Source organism: Neolamprologus brichardi, chromosome 5 (genome assembly GCF_056152115.1).
Source record: "Neolamprologus brichardi isolate AB-2024 chromosome 5, ASM5615211v1, whole genome shotgun sequence".
In the NCBI taxonomy this organism is placed as follows: Eukaryota; Metazoa; Chordata; class Actinopteri; order Cichliformes; family Cichlidae; genus Neolamprologus; species Neolamprologus brichardi.
This window is the reverse complement of record NC_142108.1, coordinates 21,504,463-21,526,071: the sequence shown is the minus strand read 5'-3', so window position 1 is coordinate 21,526,071 and position 21,609 is coordinate 21,504,463. Positions and strand designations below refer to the sequence as shown.

Sequence of the window (21,609 nt, the reverse complement as noted above, 5' to 3'; positions counted from 1 at the left end):
TGTGTGGGTCTATTGATACACACCTTCTCATAAATCACTGAGTGTCACACCGTGGAAAAGTTATTTGCTAAAACAATATGATGGCTGAAATTCCATAGAAACCAGTTTGAAAGCGAAACCTGGCGATTACGCACCACTAAGATGTTTAAGTTTTACCTTCATTTCATTAACAGAAAACATTGTTTTAGGCTTTTTGGTTGCATTTCATTCTCAGTATCTCACTGACCTACTGGATAATGCACACGATGTTCTAATGAGCTCTTACTCTGAGCGTCATTATTTTTGTTTGTTTTATATTTTTCAATAAATCTCCAAAAATCTGTTGGATGCATGTTTAAACTTATCTAGAAAACCCAGATATACATTTTGAGTTAGACTGACCCATTTGTGAAAATTTTATACTAAAAGAGCTAAAAGAAATTTTTCAAAAAAGAAGACTTTTTGTGTTTTTCAGGTTTCAAAAATGTATCTATGCTCATTTTCTAGGAATTCTTAACCTAAAAATGTAAAACCGTATTGTATCATTTATTAGAAATACAAATGGCTAAATGCTCACTTGTAGCACATTCTTACATGATTGAACTTCTGACAAAAAAAAAAAAAATGAAAAAAACACAAAAAAAAAAACCAACTCCACTATGTTTATAAGAAATCGCTGAGCGACCACAGTCCCCACAGGTTAAAGATGGAAAAGTTACCAGCATCACAAAGGGGGCAAATTTCACTGTCTGGCGGATTGATTGTACGTTTTTCCCTGGTAGCTGAGACGGTCACTGGGTGAGGATTTTAGTCAAAATAGTGCAATTTATGCAGTCTATGCAACACAAACTGTTCAATAAATTACATTTTTCAGGCACGAAAATACTTGCAGACGGTGAAGTTAGGAAATTTTGAAGAGTCCAGTTGTTCTTGATTGCAATATTGCTTGGCTGCTTTTTGTATGCAGCCTTTTCCTTCTGGAAAATTCAATCTGAGTTTGCAGCTAAATAAATGACATTTTAATTGCTAGAACAATTTATATCTCTGTGTGTTCTTTATAAAGAACTTGTCCCGTTTATAAATATCAACTGAACCACAGGTTCCCAAAGTAGTATGTCAAGTATGTCAAAAACTAATCTGACAAACCATCTGTCGATACAAAAATCAGTAGCAATAATCCAAAAGCTCAAACTATAAAGCCCCAGGGGCAGCGGATGTTCACACCTTGGGAGACCCTGCATGATAACAACAGTGCAAGTGACGGATAGTCAAAGCCATCAGTCACAGAAGTTGAAAGACCCTGAGTAATTTGGAGAAAAATGCACCCTTCAATAATCCCACCCACATAAACCTTTAGAGTTTTACTTTCTATCGATTTGTCTTGTTGGCCACAGGCTTTCCTAGTCTTCTTGACTGGAGCCGAACTAAGATGTGAGTGAGCTTTAAGTGAAGAGCAAAAACACAAAACTGTAAAGAAAGAAATGGAATGTGCTTGATTTTTTTTCTTTAAATAAAAGACTGATTCATAGCAAGCTATTGGAAATAAAAGACCATCATTCACTGGCACAACCCTATTTTGGTCACACTTTTAAGGCACAGGAATATCAGTGTTTGTTTTTGATTTGTTTTTTGATTTCATTCAATAATGGAAGGGTATGGCGATACTAAAAGAATTTTTTAAAATAAACTAGAACATAACCACAAAGTTTTCTCATCTGGGATAAAGCACAGCTGAAGCTTAGAAGTTAACTTAATAATTACTACGTTAGCTTATATATATATATTTGGAAATATAAACTAGACATTTTGTCCACTGGCCTGCCAATTATGTCGGAGGCAGTCGACTCACTCAAAGGAACTGTGCTGAAGGCATCAGAAAGCAAAGGGGAGAGAGGGTGAGACTGTTCAAACAGCACATTGATAGTTTGTTTGACGTTATGTTTGAGTAACACTGGTTGACTAAAAGACAGAAGACTAAAAAGGAGTGGGGGTTGATGGAAAGATGTGTCAACGCAGAGTTAATGGTTTGTTCTATAAAGTCTACGTGGTCTACACTCGGCAGTCTGATCTTTTATCTGAATTTCTTTTTCATAAGAAAATGGCAGGGGAAAAAGGGACTTTCTCTTCTTTTATTATACATTCCTGGATGTCACGCAAATATTTTTTCTTTCAGTTTGCTCCCGTACACTTTGTTGTTCTCTCCTCTGTTTCATGGTTTTTTTTCTTTGGACTGCATCTTTCCCTACTTTCTTCATATAACATTTGTAATACCATAAAGTTGCTCACGTAGTTTGCTACATTTAAGAGCCAAAAAGGTTACTCCTTAGGGTCCACAAACAGCCGCCAGGCTCAGTCAGTTGATTCCAGGCTAAAAATATTATGCTGAACAGTTAGAAGTACAATAGGAACTAAAAGAGATGAGAGATAATATTTCTCTATTCACGCGCTTCCTCTTCATTTATACAACAGTGGCCATTATGCATCAGACACTTTAACTCAACACTGAATTTTCATATCAGGTAAGCTGTGACTCCAAGATATAGCACTTCTATTTTTCCATCTCTCCAACACAGTCCATGGCCAGTTTCTTTGTGCAGAATGTATCACTCTCATTTTGGAAATGTAGAAATGTAGTGTTCTGCTTCATCCCCAAAGAATATCCTGGTTCATAGTCAGTCATACTCCAACTCTCCTCTCCATAACTGAAAAGGTTAGTACTAGATATGTCCTGGTTAGATCCATCAAACCAGGACCCATAAGGCTGCAGAGCAGAATAAGGACAACCATCTGCTTTCCAAAATGCAATAGACTAAACCTAACCCCCCTTTGTGTATGGCTTCTCTTTTACCACAGGCGAAGTCTAATGAGAATGAGAATAAAGAGTCTAAAGAGTTCTTTAATTTTGGTGAGATGAGACCCTAAGCATGCTGCTTTTGCTCAGATGATAACACAGCAGATCAAAATATAATTGTTGCTGTCCCCATTCAGCCCTGTTTAGTAAATTGTAAATGTACTTTTTTTAAATTGCTAATTATAGATTTACAGAAAAGAAGGATGAAATCCCCAGGCTCAAGAAGTCTGTTATCTACCACTTTATGAGTCAGCTTTGGTTGATATCATAGGCGCTCGCAGCTGTCCTGCAACAAACAGAACATAAAACTGTGGAAAAACATTGTAGTACTTTAAACTCTTTACTATATTATTTTAGGCCCATTAGTTGATGTACTTGCAGTTTCTTTTAACTCCAGTTACAGAAATTCATTAATGCATTGTAGACAGACTGAACAGATGCCTTGAATGTTTTCTGAATATGTGGCTCCTTGTAGTTTCATGTTGAAACGCTCAATATTTCACCACTTCACATTCTCAAACCAGCAGTTAAGTAATTTTCTTGGCTCTTTCCTTAATCTTCAGTTGTCGTTTTCCAAAGTGCTGACAGGGGTTCCCGTTAGGGTGGAGAAGAGGAAGTAAAGGACAGCAGATCTCCATGTGACCATTTCTTTGCATATGATTTGAGTATCTCTTTCTCTTCAGTCTTGCCACTTAATCTCCTTCTGATTAGGCATCCATTTCTCCACATCTCATAAAAAAAACATTAAGCATTACAGAGCTACAAAAACAAATATGATGAAAATTTCCAGTTCTTGGAAGAAACTTTCAACTGATTTCCAGCACCTAATTAAAGGTTCTACATCAAGAACTACCAAATAAGTATGTAATGACTACTGTTCATAGGTAATGTATGTAATGATATCCAGGTGTTTGTAAGTTAAATCCAACACCCTCTTTTAAGCTGAACTCCATGCACAGTCAAGTCTGTTGCTGTATCCTGATTCATCAGCTGGATTCTCGTGAGGTTGCGTTTCTGCACGTTAGAACAGATCAGCCTGACCTGAAAGGTTGCAGTAAAATCTGAGAAATGTAGTCTGTTTAACAGAATAAGACGGGCATGATCAGTTTGTCTTCACAGGACTTTTCCTGCTCAAATTTGCCTTCAGGGGTGATTGTATGCTTAAGCATTATTGGTTCAAATATAGCTAAGGCAATGAGGCTAGGTTAATTTACTCAGGGTTTAAACCAGTGCATTGCAAGCTCAGCAGCCTACATGACCTAAGGTGACCTTCCACAGAGCCTAATAATCTTTCTTTTTTTTTTTAAATAGAAAAGTTATAAACTTATTATCTTACTGCTGCCTTTAACCATTTTACACATAAAACAACTAAAAAAACAAAACAGGAAGTTTGATAAAGAGATAATAAATAAGGTTAATGTCATACCTTAATACTGCAGCTAATATCTGTCCACTTGTAAGTTCAGTAATTAAGAAATACAATACGCTAGGCCAGAATGTTTAACACATCTTAGTGCCTCATAAAGGACAGCTTGAACAGAGGTAGACCACATGAATAAAAGCCCTGGATAATAACATTAAAACCTTTTTATTAAAGTGTATGTTTATTATTTTTAGTCAATATTTTCAATGTTGTTCATTTGTTCAGTTATTTATTAACTTCAATATCATATACTTACTGAAATTTAAAATTTACTTAACTTTTAAATTAGATGTATATTTACACTTTAAAAAAATCTCTTGATAAAATTAAAGGAGATAAAAGACAGACGGGGGAAAGAGAGGTCTAGACTGCTCACAGGGATTCACAGGGATTTGCATGGTAGCCATGAAGACAGCAACAAAGAGCGTACACCCAACCAACACTTCAGTCATGTGCTGACAAAATTAGAACAGGTAATCCTCAAGACAAAGTCAGCTGCAGACAACCTTTCTGATATTTTGGCTGAACTAGAACAGGGCACAACTGTAAAGGGATATTAAAAGAAAACATAAAAAGTATTGTTTTTTATCCTGATTATCTAGTTTTCATAATTGATGGAAGACAAAATTGTTTATGAAATTAAAATTTTATCAATTCCCCAGCTCAACACGCAGTTAGACATTTCTTAGTCCTGAAAAATACACTGGTTTTTGGCAAAGAAGGAAACTTGACACTACATTTAGCTTCTATTAGCTAGCTTATTCTCACATTGGCACAATAAAACATCATTTTACCCTTGTACTCAGGAAGCTAGCACTCTTTAATGTGCACAGTTTGTTCACTTTTCTCCTTACAGCTCCATTGAGTAATATCTGGAAAAGTTCAGAGCTGCAATGAACTCTGCACACTAATCTATCATATGCTCAGAAGAAAAATCATAACAGTGTAAGCTGATGAGCACTAAGCTTTTCTCAGCAGGATTTTACTGTTTTTTAATGCGCTAGAGGGCAGCTTACTGATGACAATGACTGATTTAAAAGCACCTGAATGCATCATAGCTTTACTTTGTTTGATCATTTTATCCAGGGAGGAGGCTCAGGTCTTTGTTCATTGTCTCAACTTTAAAACATCACCTGAGGCACATCTCTTCTTTCATTTACTTTTTTCTTTTTCTTCTTTGTCTTCTGTTTTCCTAATAATCCATTTCTCAACCTGTTATTTCTAATGTCCCTCCTTCAGTTCTGTATTTGCTCTCATTTTAATTATTCTGTCTCCTTCCCTCAAAACATAAACACACACAGATGACACACCTTTACATGCGAGTTTGTTTGGCCAGTTCTGAAGAAACGCATGCTCATTAAGAGTGTCTGTCCTCGCCCACATTCACCTGAGGCTGCCTATAATCTTGTCAACAACACTAGACTTCCCTGAAATCAGCCGCTCCCACACACACTAAACTATGAGGAACCATAAACGTTATATGAGCAATGTGACAAATGCAGGTGGACGTCACCAATAAAGACGGGGGGGATACAGTCAGAGCATGAAAACAGAAGTACTGAGGATGTCAGAATGGAGGGATAGATGTGAGCAAAAACAGATGAGTGTGGGAGGTCGATGGCTCATAACGCCACTCCTGATATAGCCGAGACAGAAATCAATAATCCGTCTGTCTCTCTCCAGGAGAACTCAAAGGTCTAATGAAGCTGCAGCAGCATGGATTTTCTTCTGATAGGTAACATGTCTTTGCATCAAAGAGGAAGTTGGAGGAGAATATAATAACTTAATGAGTTGAGATTAAAACACAGCTGACCACTTGTAAGCTCTATAAGATAATTGCATTATCTTATAGAGCTGCGGACTGGAGCCTCAATTTAAGACAGCACAGAAAGTCTGCTCGCTAAGGAGTCTTAAGTGAATAAACACTGAGAGCCTCTTTATCTCTTGGACGCATTTCCACACATGCTGTTAAGACAGTCCGTGTGTTAACTGATGATGTAAACATTCTGCCGAGCTCTGTCAGACACAAGTTCGCAAAACTATTCAACAGTTATTCTCTGACTCTCCAGCTTTTTTACTCGTGCTATTAGAACACTTCAGAAAATACTCCCCCTTCGTCAGACTAAAATTTCTATGTGAACATTAACCTTAGGATCGGGACTTTACCGATACCAAATAATCCAAATGACAAGGAAACACTTGAACTACTAATCTTGTATCATCTCAGATGATTTCTTGGCTAAAGTTTGGTCTATTTTTTTCCTTTCTTTTCTATGATGCCAATTATCACTGTCCATCAAGGACCCTCAACATGGACATTTACTCAGAAAAAAAAAATTACCCTCATCCTCCATTTTCCCTGTGCTAATTTTTTTATGTTAGCCTGACCATAACTTGCTCGACCTCGAATCGATGTCTGAATGTTCAACTTTATTGTAACACCTAAAGAACATACACACTGTTTATTTTATTGGAGGTGAGAGAGAAAAACACTTTAACTCTCAGCAGCGTCTCGGTGTTCATTTACCAATGGGAACTGAAGGGGCATTCGGATCTAAAAGTTCATTATACTTGATTCAGCATTGTAATAATGTGGGGAAAACACGCAATCCAACACATTTTTGAGATGATGGTGAAACATCAACCACATATTTCACTGCAATCCATAGTCCATTTAAATTAGGCAACATCCGGTCCTTTGTGTGGGTGTGCATGTTAGTCAAAGCTTCCAATGCTGCAGCCCTTGCTCTAACTCTCTTAATTGTAAACGATGATGGCCAAATGTAAAGCAGATGACAATGCCACTACCTTGCACAGTTAAGCTGTATTTAAATATAGAAATTAAATTGCTGTATGCAAGTTTGTGCTTTGCAATTTTTTAGCTCAAACTTTCACGACACCCTTTCCTTTGCTTTTGCTACTCTGTGGAGGTCCAAGTTAACGCTCTGGCAGACAAATTTAATTAAGCTCATATTCATTTATTTTCTCGTTTTCATAAAAATTATAAATAAACTTCAAGGAAATCCACTTAAATGCAATGAAGAGTTCAATCAATCCACAATTTCTCCAAAGTCAGTGAGTAATTAATATTAATAACCCAATATTTCTCAAAATAATTGTGTTTAAGATTTTTGCTGTAAGAAAGAAGAATAAGTGTAAGAATAACCACTCCACTGGAGCGACGCATAACCACATCAGGACAGATGTGTGGACAATAGCCTGGAAGGAAAGAGGGCTGTTGGTGCTATTATGATTCACTCTGCTGGGCTATGTCGTGACACACCCATCACCTTTTTCTGAGGAGTCCATGGGCAAAAAAATGAAGTTATATATACCATTAATATCTTCTTAATAATCCAGACTGTAACTAGATTAACTGAACTGGTTTCTCCTTTCCATTATGTAATTTTTTTCCTGGCCACCATGAGTTGAAACACTGTCACTTTTTTTCCTAGCCGTCCAATGGGGAGAGGAAATGCAGGACTACTAGTGCACCAATCAGCTCTTAAGTCCTATTTGTACAAGTGCCGAAGAGGGAGAGAAGTTTCGTCTAAACACATAAGTGAGATCTGCTAACATTAAATGACAACAGCATCCAGTATAAAACTCTCACACAGAGCGGAATAGACACTAGTGTAAATAAATTAGGTAAATAATGTAAATACATGGTTTTTGTTTGTTTTTTTTTAATCCATCCTGGTCCTGCTAGTTCCTGATTTATTCTCTTACACAGGAAATAATATTCTCATGTTCTTCCTTACAGTCTGATGAAAAGCGTAATCTACATAGGGATAATCCTGACTATTAACACCGGTACTGGATCAGTACTCAGTAACAGAACTGGAAGAAGTTGGATAAGTGCATCACAAAATGACCTACAATCTGCTAAAAGCATCTGTGCCTCCCTGCCTATTGGTTAATTCAGAAGTGTGAGATCTTCACAGGCATGTTATGATGCCCGAAGGAGAGATTTATCTGAAGAGAGACTCTACTTAATTAGACATGACTGTGTGTGTGTGTGTGTGTGTGTGTGTGTGTGTGTGTGTGTGTGTGTGTGTGTGTGTGTGTGTGTGTGTGTGTGTGTGTGTGTGTGTGCGTGTGTGCGTGCGTGTGTGTGTGGCAGATGGTAGCAGTGCCCCTATTGGGTCTGTGCCATGTTGGTGAACTAGGATATGATGCCACACACGCACGCACATACACTCGATCATAACCATTCCTCTTCCTTGTTATCTGACAGCAGAAGTGACTCATGTGTACTGCTTGCTGTTCTCACCACAGGACGTCTGCAAGTTCCATCATGTTACACGCAAAACGTTTAACTAATTTTCCTCAGACTCTTCATCACACAGAGATCCAGTAACAGACAACAAACACTCACTCACTACAGCAACATGACCCCTCTATTAGAGATGAAGGTCAGCTTCAATCAGAGGTGTATTATTCAGTCCAAGAATGTGCATTACAATGTTGAGAAAAATAAAAACAGCTCAAAGTAGGGCTGCTATAGCTTCCGTGAGTCACCCGAAGATCCATTGTTACACAATATCGCTGTATTTCTGAGACTGAATCATCTGCTGCAGGTCATTTTCGTAACAGGACACCAGAAAAGTGTACAATGAAGGAATCCCAACAAGTTGCTTCTGTTCATCTGCACGTAGCGAAGAAGTCACTTGGATGAGTTATCTGGATGATTGAGCACACATAAAGATACAGTGAAGCAAGTTCACTGTATCTTTAAGATACAGTGAACTTGTAAGAACAACCTTCTTTTGCATTACCAGGCTTGACAAAAGCTAAAACCCTCAGTTGGAGATGGCAGGTAACACAACGGTGGTTTTCAACTTTCTCTGTTAAGCATCTGCTTCAGGCTCTGTGCGCGCTCACATGTCATATAACAAAATGATCCCTATGAGTGCCACCTACCACAATATTATCTACATAATGATGACCTATAAGAAACATAAAAATGTATAACAATAAAATGCAACGCTGTTACAAATAAGACAAGCTACTGGAGAAAATCAATACTCTAGTAAAACATTTCAGTTTTCATTATTATTTTATGGCTGAGTATGTGCTTTTAACAAGGTGGTGGCGCATTAGAGTTCCGGTACATTAACCAGACACATTTAAACATTAAATGTTACTGTCCCATAGTATAATAAAGTAGACGATTAATTAATTTGACCAACTGACTTGGTATTCCTGCTGTTTGTTCTGTGTTTTAGCACCTGCAAAATGAAGTATTAAAACATGTACACAGTTTTGCATCACCAGCTGAATCCTGCACATCACAGTGAGAATACAAAGCAGTCTTTATTCATCAGGCTGCACATTTTAACATTTCCCCAACAAACAATCTATATTGCACACAAAACGTGCTATGAATAAAGGAAACCGTGAAAACCTGGAGCTTGCAGGCGATTTCAAACCAGACTCTGAACATAACCTGCTCTGGTTATATGTTCAGCAGAAGTTATGATGGTGATTTAGCCAGGTAAGGAGAGAGCAACTTTCATGACACAGAAAACTCTGACTTTAAGCATTAGAATACCTTGCTAACCTATTAATATTACTTCTTACCACCCCCTCTGACAATACATAACAGCAAATACTGACAAAGAAAAAAAATGTTGTTATTGAAGAAATATATCAAGAACAAGGGCATTTGGGCTTAAAAATAAATAATTAATAACAGGTGCACTCAAGTACACAGCCATGCTCAAAAAGTACAGAGATCATCCCTATAAAAACCAAGAACAGGACTGAATATACATCCATTACTCCCTTCATGGTCACCTCCTGGTCCAACAACATGGCTCAATATGCCTCCCAGTATACAGTTCCATCTTTTAATCTGTAATTCTATGGTAAAAATGTAAATGAGAAACAAACTGCTCTAGAAGACTGCTAAAGTTACCTTACTTAACAGTAAGCTATGGATTTTTTTGTAAATTAAAGGTCACTTAAAAAAAGTTAGAAAAATCATGGTGATTTGGTAAACAGACTGGTACTTATATAATGGTACTCCTTTCTACAGGAAGAGCTAGGGATCAATCCGCTGACCTTCCCATTGGTAGACGACCCACTGTACTCAACCCAACCTTGCCCAAATATAGACATTTTGGCACACCAATTGGACCGGACACCTTTTTTTTCTTAAACATAGCACAATGGGATTATCCTATGTTTTAAATGCATTGCATACATTACCTTCATTTTGGCATGACCTAAAAGCCCAAACAAGCACAGCAGGCCGTGCCGAGTTTACTTCAGATCATATTTATGCATCTATTTTTATAAGCTGAGTTTAAAGGAAATCCACAGTGAAAAGTAAAATTTAAAAAACTCCCAAAGTCTGATTAACAGATTCCAAAATGTCAACAAATGGCTAAACCTGATCAGTAAAAATCACCCATGCCAGTGCCAGTACATGAAAGGCCAGTAGAACCAGAGCCATTTGCTGCCTATTCTGGACCAAGGGGGGAAAAAAAGAGATGAGATTGGAAAAGAGAAGCTGCTAACTATGAACATCTGAGAGCAGTGGAACTCAGACAGACAGGCAGCAAAAGGGCAGAGTGCTTGACAAACATCAAAGGGTGCACAGCTGGTAAAATCCACCCCCATCCAGCTCTCTTACCCTCTCAGATGGCCCACTTCCAGTTTTAACCTCTGCTCATTCATTACCTAATCAACATCAGCAGCACTGCACATCCAGAAATCCCATGTCAAGCCTTTAATAACCTAAATTTCAAGCTTACTGTACTTTCCTGAGAATCTATATTTTAAATTCCACTTTGTTTGTGCATTTTTTTTAGATGTTATGTCCAAATCTGTCCCAATCAAATAGTTCACGACAGTCATAATTTTAAAAATATATTTAATTTTTTTTAAAGTGTAAGTCTCACGGAGAATAAATAGAACTGCCAAATCAGCATTGCAAGGGTCAAATCTTCAATACAATATTATAACAGGCTTACAATATTACAGGCTGCTGCCATGAAGTTACTTAATATGAAGCAGATATGACTTTTGAAGGCTGATATTACAGGTTCAATATATCGGGATAAGTATGTAAAAAATAAAGGGGAAAAAACAGCTTGATAAAAAAAAGATGTAGAGACATGTAATGAGATGACTTGTATGTCCGTTTTTTTTACCTTCATGTCGTTCATGATGAGCTGGAAGAGCCCTCCCAAGGCGCTGCATTCTTTCTCTATTCCCGCATCCATTTTTTCCACAGGCTCGGAAAAATCCTTCTCAACTTCCCAAAAACTTTTTTTTACCTCCTCCTTGAAGAGAAAGAAATAAAAACTTCCAGCAAAGTGTTGAGAAACTCCAAAAGAAGACTCAATTGAGGCTTTTATTTAATACAGGGAGCGGAGTTACAACACCCCGAGGGCAAAGTCCGCTTTTTAAAAAAAAAACTGTTTAAAAACAGCAGTGGAAAAGGAAGAAGGGGGGGAACACACATGAGTCCAATCCGAGGTACTAATGCTGGGCTTCAGTCAGCCGATGCTACCAGCCGGCCAACTTGACAAACCTCCGAAAAACCCACACATCATGCCTGAACCAGCAGCCTTCTGTCTGGAAAATGTCGGGCACTGTTTCTAAACTTTAACCCCGCTCTGCGTTCACTCCCAGCGGACGGAAAGCCCAGCTAACCACAGCGAGCTAGCAAACCCGGCTAACTCCGCTAGCAACCTGTGTGACTGCGCGCGCGTGTGTTTGTGTGTGTATGTGCATCCAAAGGAAAACACGCGCGCACACACAGTCCGGGATCAATCCGTTGGCCCAAAAATAAACCGACGCGGCTTTCGGCTGGTGTGCTGCTCAGGTTTAACGTTCTGAAAGTCGTTGTTTCCAGGAGTGTATCCGAGTGATTTGACGTTTTCCTCCTGCGAGTTTTAACGACAGACGCTGCCCCGTCCTTCTCTCCTTACTCCAGTGGGAGTCCTAACCTGAAGTGAATGAGCGCGTCCGCGAACTGCGCGTCAAGGTACCCGAAGTGACAGCGCCCACATCCCGTCAAGAGTTTCACAATAAAAGCCATCAATCTAAAATTTCAGTCACTGTAGTTTTTTGGTTTTTTTATTAGTTTAAAATTTTCTGTCATTGACAGAAATTTGCGTTTTCACGTTTCGGCGAGTTATAATTAAAAAAGTACCAAACTCACTCACAAAGTGCTTGCTGTTTTCTTATTTGCTTCTTTCATGTTTTTACTGGCTGGGAAAAATGTGCTCAAAATTTTGAGATGGACATTTCCAGTTCCCATTGAAATCTATACATGTAACGTTAAACAGTATATTTAATAAATTCTAAAAGGCACTTTTTGTTTCTTATTTTACAGGAAATTTATACATTAAAGCAAGGTAAGTTTTTCAGCTCTGCACAGCTTTACTTGATTAAAATTACCTGCCTGTTCCTGTGTGGAAATGAGACTTTAAAACAAAATGCATTTGAAATACAAAAATATTGTACATGGAGGATAATAGCATACAATCCCTTCTCATATTACTAATTGCCTAACCACACTCCAGCAACCACCTGAAGCCCACTGAACTAGTTTGTGAACTGGTAATTTGAGATGAGATTACTTTTAATTTAAGATGACTTCTCTTAGATAGTAAAATTTTAAATAGAGCTGCTCCATCAGTACTTTAGGAGTTTGTGACTGCATCTACAGATTGACTCGTGTGGTCTGTTTTAACCGCTAATTGTTGCATATTATTATGGATAACAATTTTTTTTTTCCAAGTCAGCACTCTCATCTCAAGCAGTTCTTGCCTGTAATTTATTACCTCCAAATATGAATATATTGCCTTAAAATGTTTCCTTTTGAACAATCAATTAGGTCGCATGATCTGACAACAACAGCAACAACATTTATTTGTTTGGGATAACTTTTATAATTTTCTTTTGTTTTCTTTTTGCTATTTTATTCTAATAAACCTCTTTCCTGGCTGGGGACTCCAAGTGAAAATTAGTCTTCTTGGCTAAATGTGATAAATGGATATTTTGCCTCTGTGTGAAGTTTATTAAACCATTATACTTTTACCAAGGTTCCAGTGGCGGCAATTCATTTTTCTTTTGTAAGCAAACAAATAAAATAACTCACTTTATTTTTGTCCTTAACATCTTGCACAATCCCTTATTTTATATACAAGAAATTATCTTGAAAAGTTGCATTTGAAATGCATTGATAAGTAGACCTGAGTCAAAATGTGTTTTTAAAGGTTTACTTTGTTGGGGCTTTTTATTTGTAGTGCCACGTAATTTCCTGTCGAGGCAGCGTTCGGCTCACTTGAAGCTGCTGCCTCCGTGCATAGTGGAGGTTTGTTGTGTGTTGAAGACGCGGCAGTCTGCCGGGGCGGAGCTACAAGCTGTGACTTATGTGACTTTACTGGGAGATGACATTAAGAGCTAAACTGGTCATCAGCCAGTTTAACACGAATGGAGTCTTTGCAGAAAACGTACGTGTGCCTGTTTATTCATCACTTCTGCCAAAACTGACTTGTAGCAAGTTGTCTCTAAAAATCTGAGAATCGCACTGTGTAAGGAGGTATTTACTCTCAAGGCTTTACCTTGGCCTCCACTGACACTGTGAGGAACCTTGGAGTGAGTTTGGAGCAGGGTATGTCCTTTAACTTGCATATTAAACGAATATCTAGGAATACCTTCTAGAGTAGGACAATATGGCCAAAAATATTTATCACAATATATATTTGAAAATTTGCGATAAAGATACAACTGACGATATAATTGACGTGGGCAAAATACTTTACAGGCTTTACATACTTCACAACTTTATTATTGCAAAAAAACCCATCAATATATTTTCAATTAAACAAGCAGCTATTTTTTATGTGCATCAAAGCTATATAAAATTTTAACAGCGCAAATGCAAATTCCTTGCTGACAGTTTAACCAAAAATCATTTCCAGTGGAAATTGGCCAACATATCCTGAGCATAACCATGTATAATATCCACAAAACTTAAAAAGAGGTTATACACACACAATACGGTAATATTATGTTGAAGCACAGTAGGTATTACTCCACAAGACTCCTGAAATGGTAGCAGTAATGCGCCGACAATGAATCAAGCAATGCGGCTTTGTAGCTTATTAAAGTCGTATTAAAACTAGTGCTGTCAGCGTTAATCTTGTTAAAATGATATTAACGCCATAACCGCGTTAACGCTGCAAATCTCGCGTTAGCGAGTTAACGCAGATCGCCCAGTGTGTGGGGCTGGACGGCGCTAATGCGTTGACGCCCTGCAGCCCCAGGTTTTTTGGCCGCTTAGATATTCTACCAAAAATTGGGCTTTGGTGTGTATCTGACATACAAAAACCAAACCAGTTACACACCACTGAAGTTGGCACCATTTTTACAAACCAATTCAGGTTTATCTGTTTCAATCAACGATCTGCTTTCGCCCTTCTAATTCTCTGTCGCCACCATGCTTTTTACGCCATGTGTGTATGAAAACAAAGGCATTGCGCGTGCTAGTTTTACCCATATTCTATTGCGATATTTCATTTTCTTATTGTTGCCTAACATTATACCGGTGTTACCGTGAACGGTATGATATGGCCGAGCCCTAATACCTTCTATCATCTGCACATTATTGTTAAAACAGCATTAAATTAAAATGATGCAGAAAAATAAGTGCATTTGTTACTTTTAGGGTGGACTCTTGTACTTCTTTATTGTCAGGCTGCCTTAACAGCTCACTGAAGAGCCTTCAGTTGATCAAAAACATGTAAGTGAGAGTACTAAAGAAAAGAGATATCATATTTTTTCTGATATAAGCTTATTTTCATTGGCTCCTTATTAAACCCACAATTGAATTTAAAAACCTCTTTCTCACAATCAGATCCCATCATATCTTAGAGAACTCATAGTACCATATAATCTTAACATCAGACAGCAGGCTTACCTGTGGTTCCAGAGAATTGAAAAGTAGGATGGGAGGCAGATCCTGTGGAATCAGCACTGAATCTGGATTTGGAAGATAGACACCCTTTTTACTTTTAAGATCAGGCTTAAAACTTCCCTTTTGATAAAACTTGTATTTAAGACTGAACCAGGTGACCCTGAACCAACTTTTAGTGATGCTGAAATAGACTCAGCAAGCTGGGGGACTTCCCGTGATGTAATCAACACTTTTTCTCCACTCCCTTCTTTTCACTTCCCATGTGCTTATATGTCTCTGTTTGAGGTCTCTTCCTGTTTATAAACAAGGTTCTGTCTTCCCACTACCACCAAGTGCTTGCTCATAGTGGATTATGAGATTGTTTTAGTTTTTCTCAAATATTTAAAGATCTTTATTTATTGTATTAAGCACCTGAAGACGACTGTTGTGAAGTGGTGCTGCATATGAAATTAAATGAAGTGAAATTGCAAAAGAGGAAATAGTTACAGTTTCCAACACCTGGTTTGCAGTTCAGTGAGGGCCACCTGATGATTTGCTACCAGGTTTTGCTTATATTATTCTCTAACACTTCGCCTCTGAGCTGTCTTTTCCACATTTGTCCCGATGATTATTTAAAAATTTGGGAGTTGTGTGAGTTGGATTACATTTATAGCACTCTTGTCCGTGAGGAGCCACAGATGCATTTGGCTTCAGAAATCCTTGTCTCTGAACGGTTTAGTGTGCTCAAACCATAATGCCTGCACAGGAAAAGGGCGTCTCAAGGGTCATGTTATCTTACAGGCCACACTTGCTGTTTTTAATTCTTAAAAAAATTGAAATTAATCATTTGGAGTCATTTGTTTTCTTGTAATTATAGTGGTGTCCAGCTGTTTCCTCTTTATTGTCTGCAGCTGAGTGAGACTTTTTTTTAGATTGCAGCTTTAAGAAACAAATAACCCAACAGTCACATCCAAGCCATGCATGGACCAATTAGCCAGATGTGAAAGTAGGTGACTGAACTCTGTTTTTTCATTCTCGACGCAGGTCTTTTGAGTGAGAACAGTCCAGAGGAAAGCACCATAAATGCTTTAGAGGAGAGACTTTCTGAAAATGTGGCTCTTATTGCCATTTATGCCAGGCAGGATTTTTGTTTATGAGTGCAGAACAACATTTAATAAATGCTAATATTTATAAATGGAACCTATTATGGTTTTCAGTATTTTTATATTGTCATGTTGGACGTTCGTGTTATGCACAAAGTTTCACATACTGAGATCATCATGCACACAAGTAAATATGGTAATTACAAATTCACTTCAGACCAGTCCAGCTCGATCTTTGAAAGAGCAAAGAGCTTTTTTTCTACTCTTTGCTCTTGATGATGTCACAGAGGCCATCTTCTCAGGACATTTTTGCTGTGAGGCAACAGTGATAACCACTACCCCACCTTGCTGCCCCCTGTAGAAGAGTCCAATGATAAAAAAAAAAATATCGAGATTGAAATGAGCATAAAAAGCATTAAAAGCAAAAAAAAAAAGCATTGCAATGTTACTATAACTGGATATAAGTAAATAGTGCATTGATTTTTCCTACCTTTGTAAATCCAAACTCACTTATTCAGCTCAAAAGTTTATTGCAAACAGCTCTCACAAAACCTTTACTTATGTAGGGTTATGTATAAGTTTGAGTGCATCTTGTTGCCATGTTTTTTTTATGTGGTTGCTGTTGTTAGTATGAGACAACAGAAAAGCCACACAAATATTGTTTTATTGCCTACTAAAAATAGGCCTCATGAGCAATGCATGCTTGGCTAGTGAACTTGAACAAAGCTGTATAAACCTTAAAACCTTAGCTGACTTCACATAGGAAATAAAGTCAGGGTTGTGTGGGATGTGAGTAAAGATTAAGCTCTGATGTCATGTTGTTCTTTTTCAGCATTTTGGTCATCCGAACTTTTTTGTGCATTCTCCCTTTTGTGAGTATGAAATTTTGCTCCCCATGCCCAATGGAGGGTTAATATGGCTTCTTAAAATGACTTCTTTTAGTGTTACCTTTGCCCCCAGGGCTAGGGCGTTGGGGTCATTCTGTGTGGAGTTTGTATGACTTTAGTTGTAGGAAATGCTAAAAATACAGTCTCCTCCCAGATTCAAAATTAGCTTTGGATGTGGGGCAGATAAAATTCATAGAACAAAACATGCTATTAATGTGCAAATGTGGCTCATAGACTAAAGAGCTTTGAATATTCAGAATCACTTATCTTTAATAGTAAAACTATAGTTGATACTTGTGTTTATGATGTGGTGCTGCATATTTTGTACTATGTACACATGTACTGTTTTTGCATGTCTCAAAGATGACCCAAATTTGAAGTAGTCTGCGTAACAAAGGAAAATGCTCCCATTTCCCAATGGAGACAGGTGTTGTAACATAAAAGAGGTCTTCATAGAAGGCTTTTTTTTACATTAATGAACATTTAAAAATGTCCATATATGTGCTTGGGTATTGTTGATAAATGCTAAAGCCTTCTCAGATGTCCCATTTAGTTCTTTTGTGTTGGTCTGTTCCGGTTTTAAGCACCGCTGGAAGCGACAGGAAACCACCATTAAATGACTCACCAGCGATTATGCGCTGTCAGTTCACTTTATCAAACATGCAGGCTGTTCACATTCACTCCATATTTATTATGTGGCAACGAGCACATAATAAACACAAAGTGTGTACGAATGCTTGTGTGTGCGTGCATCTGTGTGTGTCTCAGTGTATTTTCCTGATTCACCCGGCAACAAGCTGAGTCACCACTACACCAGCCTTCCTACCAATCTTGTTCCCATGGCTACCAGCATGCCACAATGGTATGTGCTCATGTTTGAAAGTAAGTAAGTAAGTAAGTAAGTGTGTGTGTGTGTGTGTGTGTGTGTGAGTGTGTGTGTGTGTGTGTTTGCATGTGTGCCTAATCACTGACTACCATATACCAAACACAAATGTGGTTTACATGGAGACCAAAACATCTGCTCAGAATAATGTAACAACAATAAAGCAGCAATTGTTCTATTTTTAAACCAGAGAGAAGGTTCACTTAGAAATTTGATCAAACATCTGCAAACACTGACATCATTGTGCATTTTTAAAAAATAAAGTTAGACTTTTCAGAGGTAGCACATGAGTTACACGGAACAAAAAAATAGTTGTGGAGAAAGAGTTCAGATTCTGTACTCAAGTAAAATAATCAGAGAAACAAGGAAAAACATTCAAAAATGAATTTTAGGTTGAAGTATAAATGTGTTTCATTATATTTTAAGGCGTTTTTTAAACCAGTTATTCATATCAAATGATTTTTTGCTGTTTGAATTGTACGACTGGTACGAAAGGTTGAATACTACAACATACTAAACCACTATTGTTATACTGAGGGTTTTTCTAATGAGCTAAAAAATATCCTTTAGGAGGATAACCAGCAGCAGATTTACTCTAATTATAACCACTTGAAGTGATGCTGCAGGAAACATTTGTTTGTTCTCCGCTGCAATGCCTGAAACATATTTTTACATAATACACAAACTCATTTGATGTGTGTATTTTATACCTATAATCTAAACCGATTAATCTACAGGGTTCAAAGTTTCCTTTGTCAAATGTCATGTAAGAAAATTATTGTTAAATTTAATCTACAGGGTGGCCCATTTATATGGATACACCGTAATAACATGGGAATGGTTGGCGATATTAAAGTCCTGTTTGTGGCACATTAGTATATGTGAGGGGGCAAACTCCTCAAGATGGGTGGTGACCATGGTGGCCATTTAGAAGTCGGCCATCTTGGATACAACTTTTGTTTTTTCAATAGGAAGAGGGCCATGTGGTACATCAAACCTATTGGTAATGTCACAAGAAAAACAATGGTGTGCTTGGTTTCAACGTAACTTTATTCTTTCATGAATAATTTACAAGTTTCTCTTTGTTCACAGCCACCAACCACCAACCATTGCCATGTTATTACGGTGTATCCATATAAATGGCCCACCCTGTACAGTCACAAAACCACAAACTGCTGGCTGTTCATCGCTGGTTGCATCTTTAAGTTCAGTTTGTGTTTGTCTCCACCTTGTGGTCAATTTATTTTACTGCAAACCAGTTCACTCTTCAACAGAAAAATGTTATGACAATAAAACAATAAAATCCAGACTTTGTGGGTGAGTTAGAGTCTCCAGAGTTTGTCTTTTTTTTTTTTTAGTATTACCTGATGACGACATCAGTTGCTGTCTCTATAGACTGTATAGAGTAATGCCACGAGACTGAACATGGAGAAGAAATCACTCAGTTGTTGGCGAAGAAAAAGCACCAGAAAATTATTTTGCTTGATGGCTGGTTAAATGAGATATGATAAAACTCAGGGTAGAATAACGACCTGGGCTGTGTTGTATTGTGCTAATATGTCCCGAATTACAACTAGTTAATAATCAATTCCAAAAGATCCTTTGCCATAAATAGAGGTCTCACCAAAGTGTGAAAAAAAGATGTTTTGTGCTGGTTTTGCTGTGCAACGGAATGTCCTAAAGCAATCCCTTTACACGACATCTCTGCAAAGGCAGTGACCCAAGTATGAACTGCTGGATATTAGACAAAGCATGTAAAATTTATGACTGGTTCATACACAATGATGAATGCAGTGGCTCAACTCTATGTTGTTTGCAGTGCAGGAGTTGTTGGTGGGTTCCATGGGAAAAAAAACACTTGTTGGCTTAGGAAAACTGGTAGGGAGGACGGGGGGGGGGGGGGGGGGTATATAGCTCTAAATTGCTCACCAAGTGGGACACACCTTCTGTGGTGTCACAGCGAATGAAACAAAAATCATAAACTGTGAGACTGGGGGAGTGAGACTCACCTGTATGTGTCAGTGCAATCAACATGCTACCAGTTCTTGCAGAAAATTTAAAAAAGAACTGAAAGCTAGTCTGAAAATGCAAGATGGGTTGTTACGATATTCTTTTCTAGCCTCATTGTTCTTGTGGTTAAGAAGATTTGGTCTGTACAGTTCTGTGTGGATTTTGTCAGGTGAATGACTCAGGATTCAGATTAATCCCCAGGTTTTTCAGAGCCCAAAGGGACATCCAAACAGGAGCTGATTTGCTCATCATCCATCACTTTGTCCTAGAGTTGATTGAAGACTGCAGTTGCCTAGGTAACCCTGTAATATATTAACATGTCTATCGTATTTCAGTTGTATCCTTTGTTTTCATTGGTAAATGGTAAATGGCCTGTATTTATATAGCGCTTTACTAGTCCCTAAGGACCCCAAGGCACTTTACATATCCAGTCATTCACCCATTCACACACACATTCACACACTGGTGATGGCAAGCTATGGTAGTCGCTCAGTCACTTGCCTCAAAGTTGAAAGAAGTTAAACTTGGGTTATGCCTACTTTCTATCCCCAACTTTTCTTTACCCATCATTGGTTGACTTTCTGTGGTCTGTGGTGATGTGATCACCTCATCTCTGCACACTTCCTGTGTGAACTCCCTTTAGGGAAAAAAAACTTACGAGCTCATGACACTTAAATTTAGGTTTCCATTTAGGGCTACAACCACCTTCCATTGCTTCATGAACCAAGTGCCTCCAAACTCCATATGCAGCCACCTATTTGGATGATGTCATCATTCATAGCAACAGTCTGGAGGAGCGGGGATGAAGTCTTTGAAGCAACATGGGCTCAAGGCCAAAGTACAGAAAGGTGTATTTAGAAAGAAATACAAATGGAAATCTGGATTACATCAGTAACATACTAATTTTTAAGGTAATAAAAGGTAGCAGCAGTAATTTCACAGCATAAGTGTACTGTCTTTTTCTAATTTGCTCCTATTTATAAATCACAGACTACCAAACAGCCAACTTTGAAGAAATGAAAAGACTGACCCAACAAACATGCTCTGATAAACCAAATGTACACCTTAAAATGAAATGCATCTCTGCTGTGATGATCCACACAAAATAGATAAAACTCAGGTCTGAGAGCTCTTCTTCTGAGAAACGTTTCAGGGGACCATGAGAAGATTCATCTAAATAAATACAGAAAATCACAACTTCAGCTGATAGATGAAGTACTGGTATGCTGAATGAAAATTACCAACATTTTTTAAATACCCAACTAAAAGTTTTGTGTGTTTTCAGCCTCACTTGGAGAAAAGATCTCTTTCCATTCTGGGGAGGAGGGAGTCTCTAAAGAACTGGTGGGAAGAGGAGAAACAATGGCAGTTGCCAGTTTATAAATTTTTTTAAAAAAAACCCTCAACGACCTGATCCACATTCTTGGTCAGACTTGGTCTTGAGGAACCTAGCTGAGGCCATCAGGAGTCAGCATGTATCATCTGCTGAGATTCAAGAGCACCCATCAACCACAAATTCCCAGACCCATCAAGGAGGCTGCACAGGATCACAGAA

The 21,609-nt window shown here is 38.0% G+C and overlaps 1 protein-coding gene across 3 annotated transcripts in view; it reads right to left on the bottom strand.

The window, feature by feature from the left end:
- Positions 1–12,253, bottom strand: part of mtss1 (MTSS I-BAR domain containing 1) — a 73,519-nt gene extending 61,266 nt beyond the window's left edge. For 2 of the 3 annotated variants that reach the window (XM_006783035.3, XM_006783036.3), the window contains exon 1: positions 11,414–12,253. In XM_006783035.3, coding sequence (XP_006783098.2) covers positions 11,414–11,485 — 72 coding nt within the window. In that variant the 5' untranslated portion in view covers positions 11,486–12,253. The remainder of the gene's footprint in view (positions 1–11,413) is intronic. The other variant, XM_006783037.3, reaches the window with a different exon arrangement.
- Between the last annotated feature and the right edge of the window lie 9,356 nt (positions 12,254–21,609).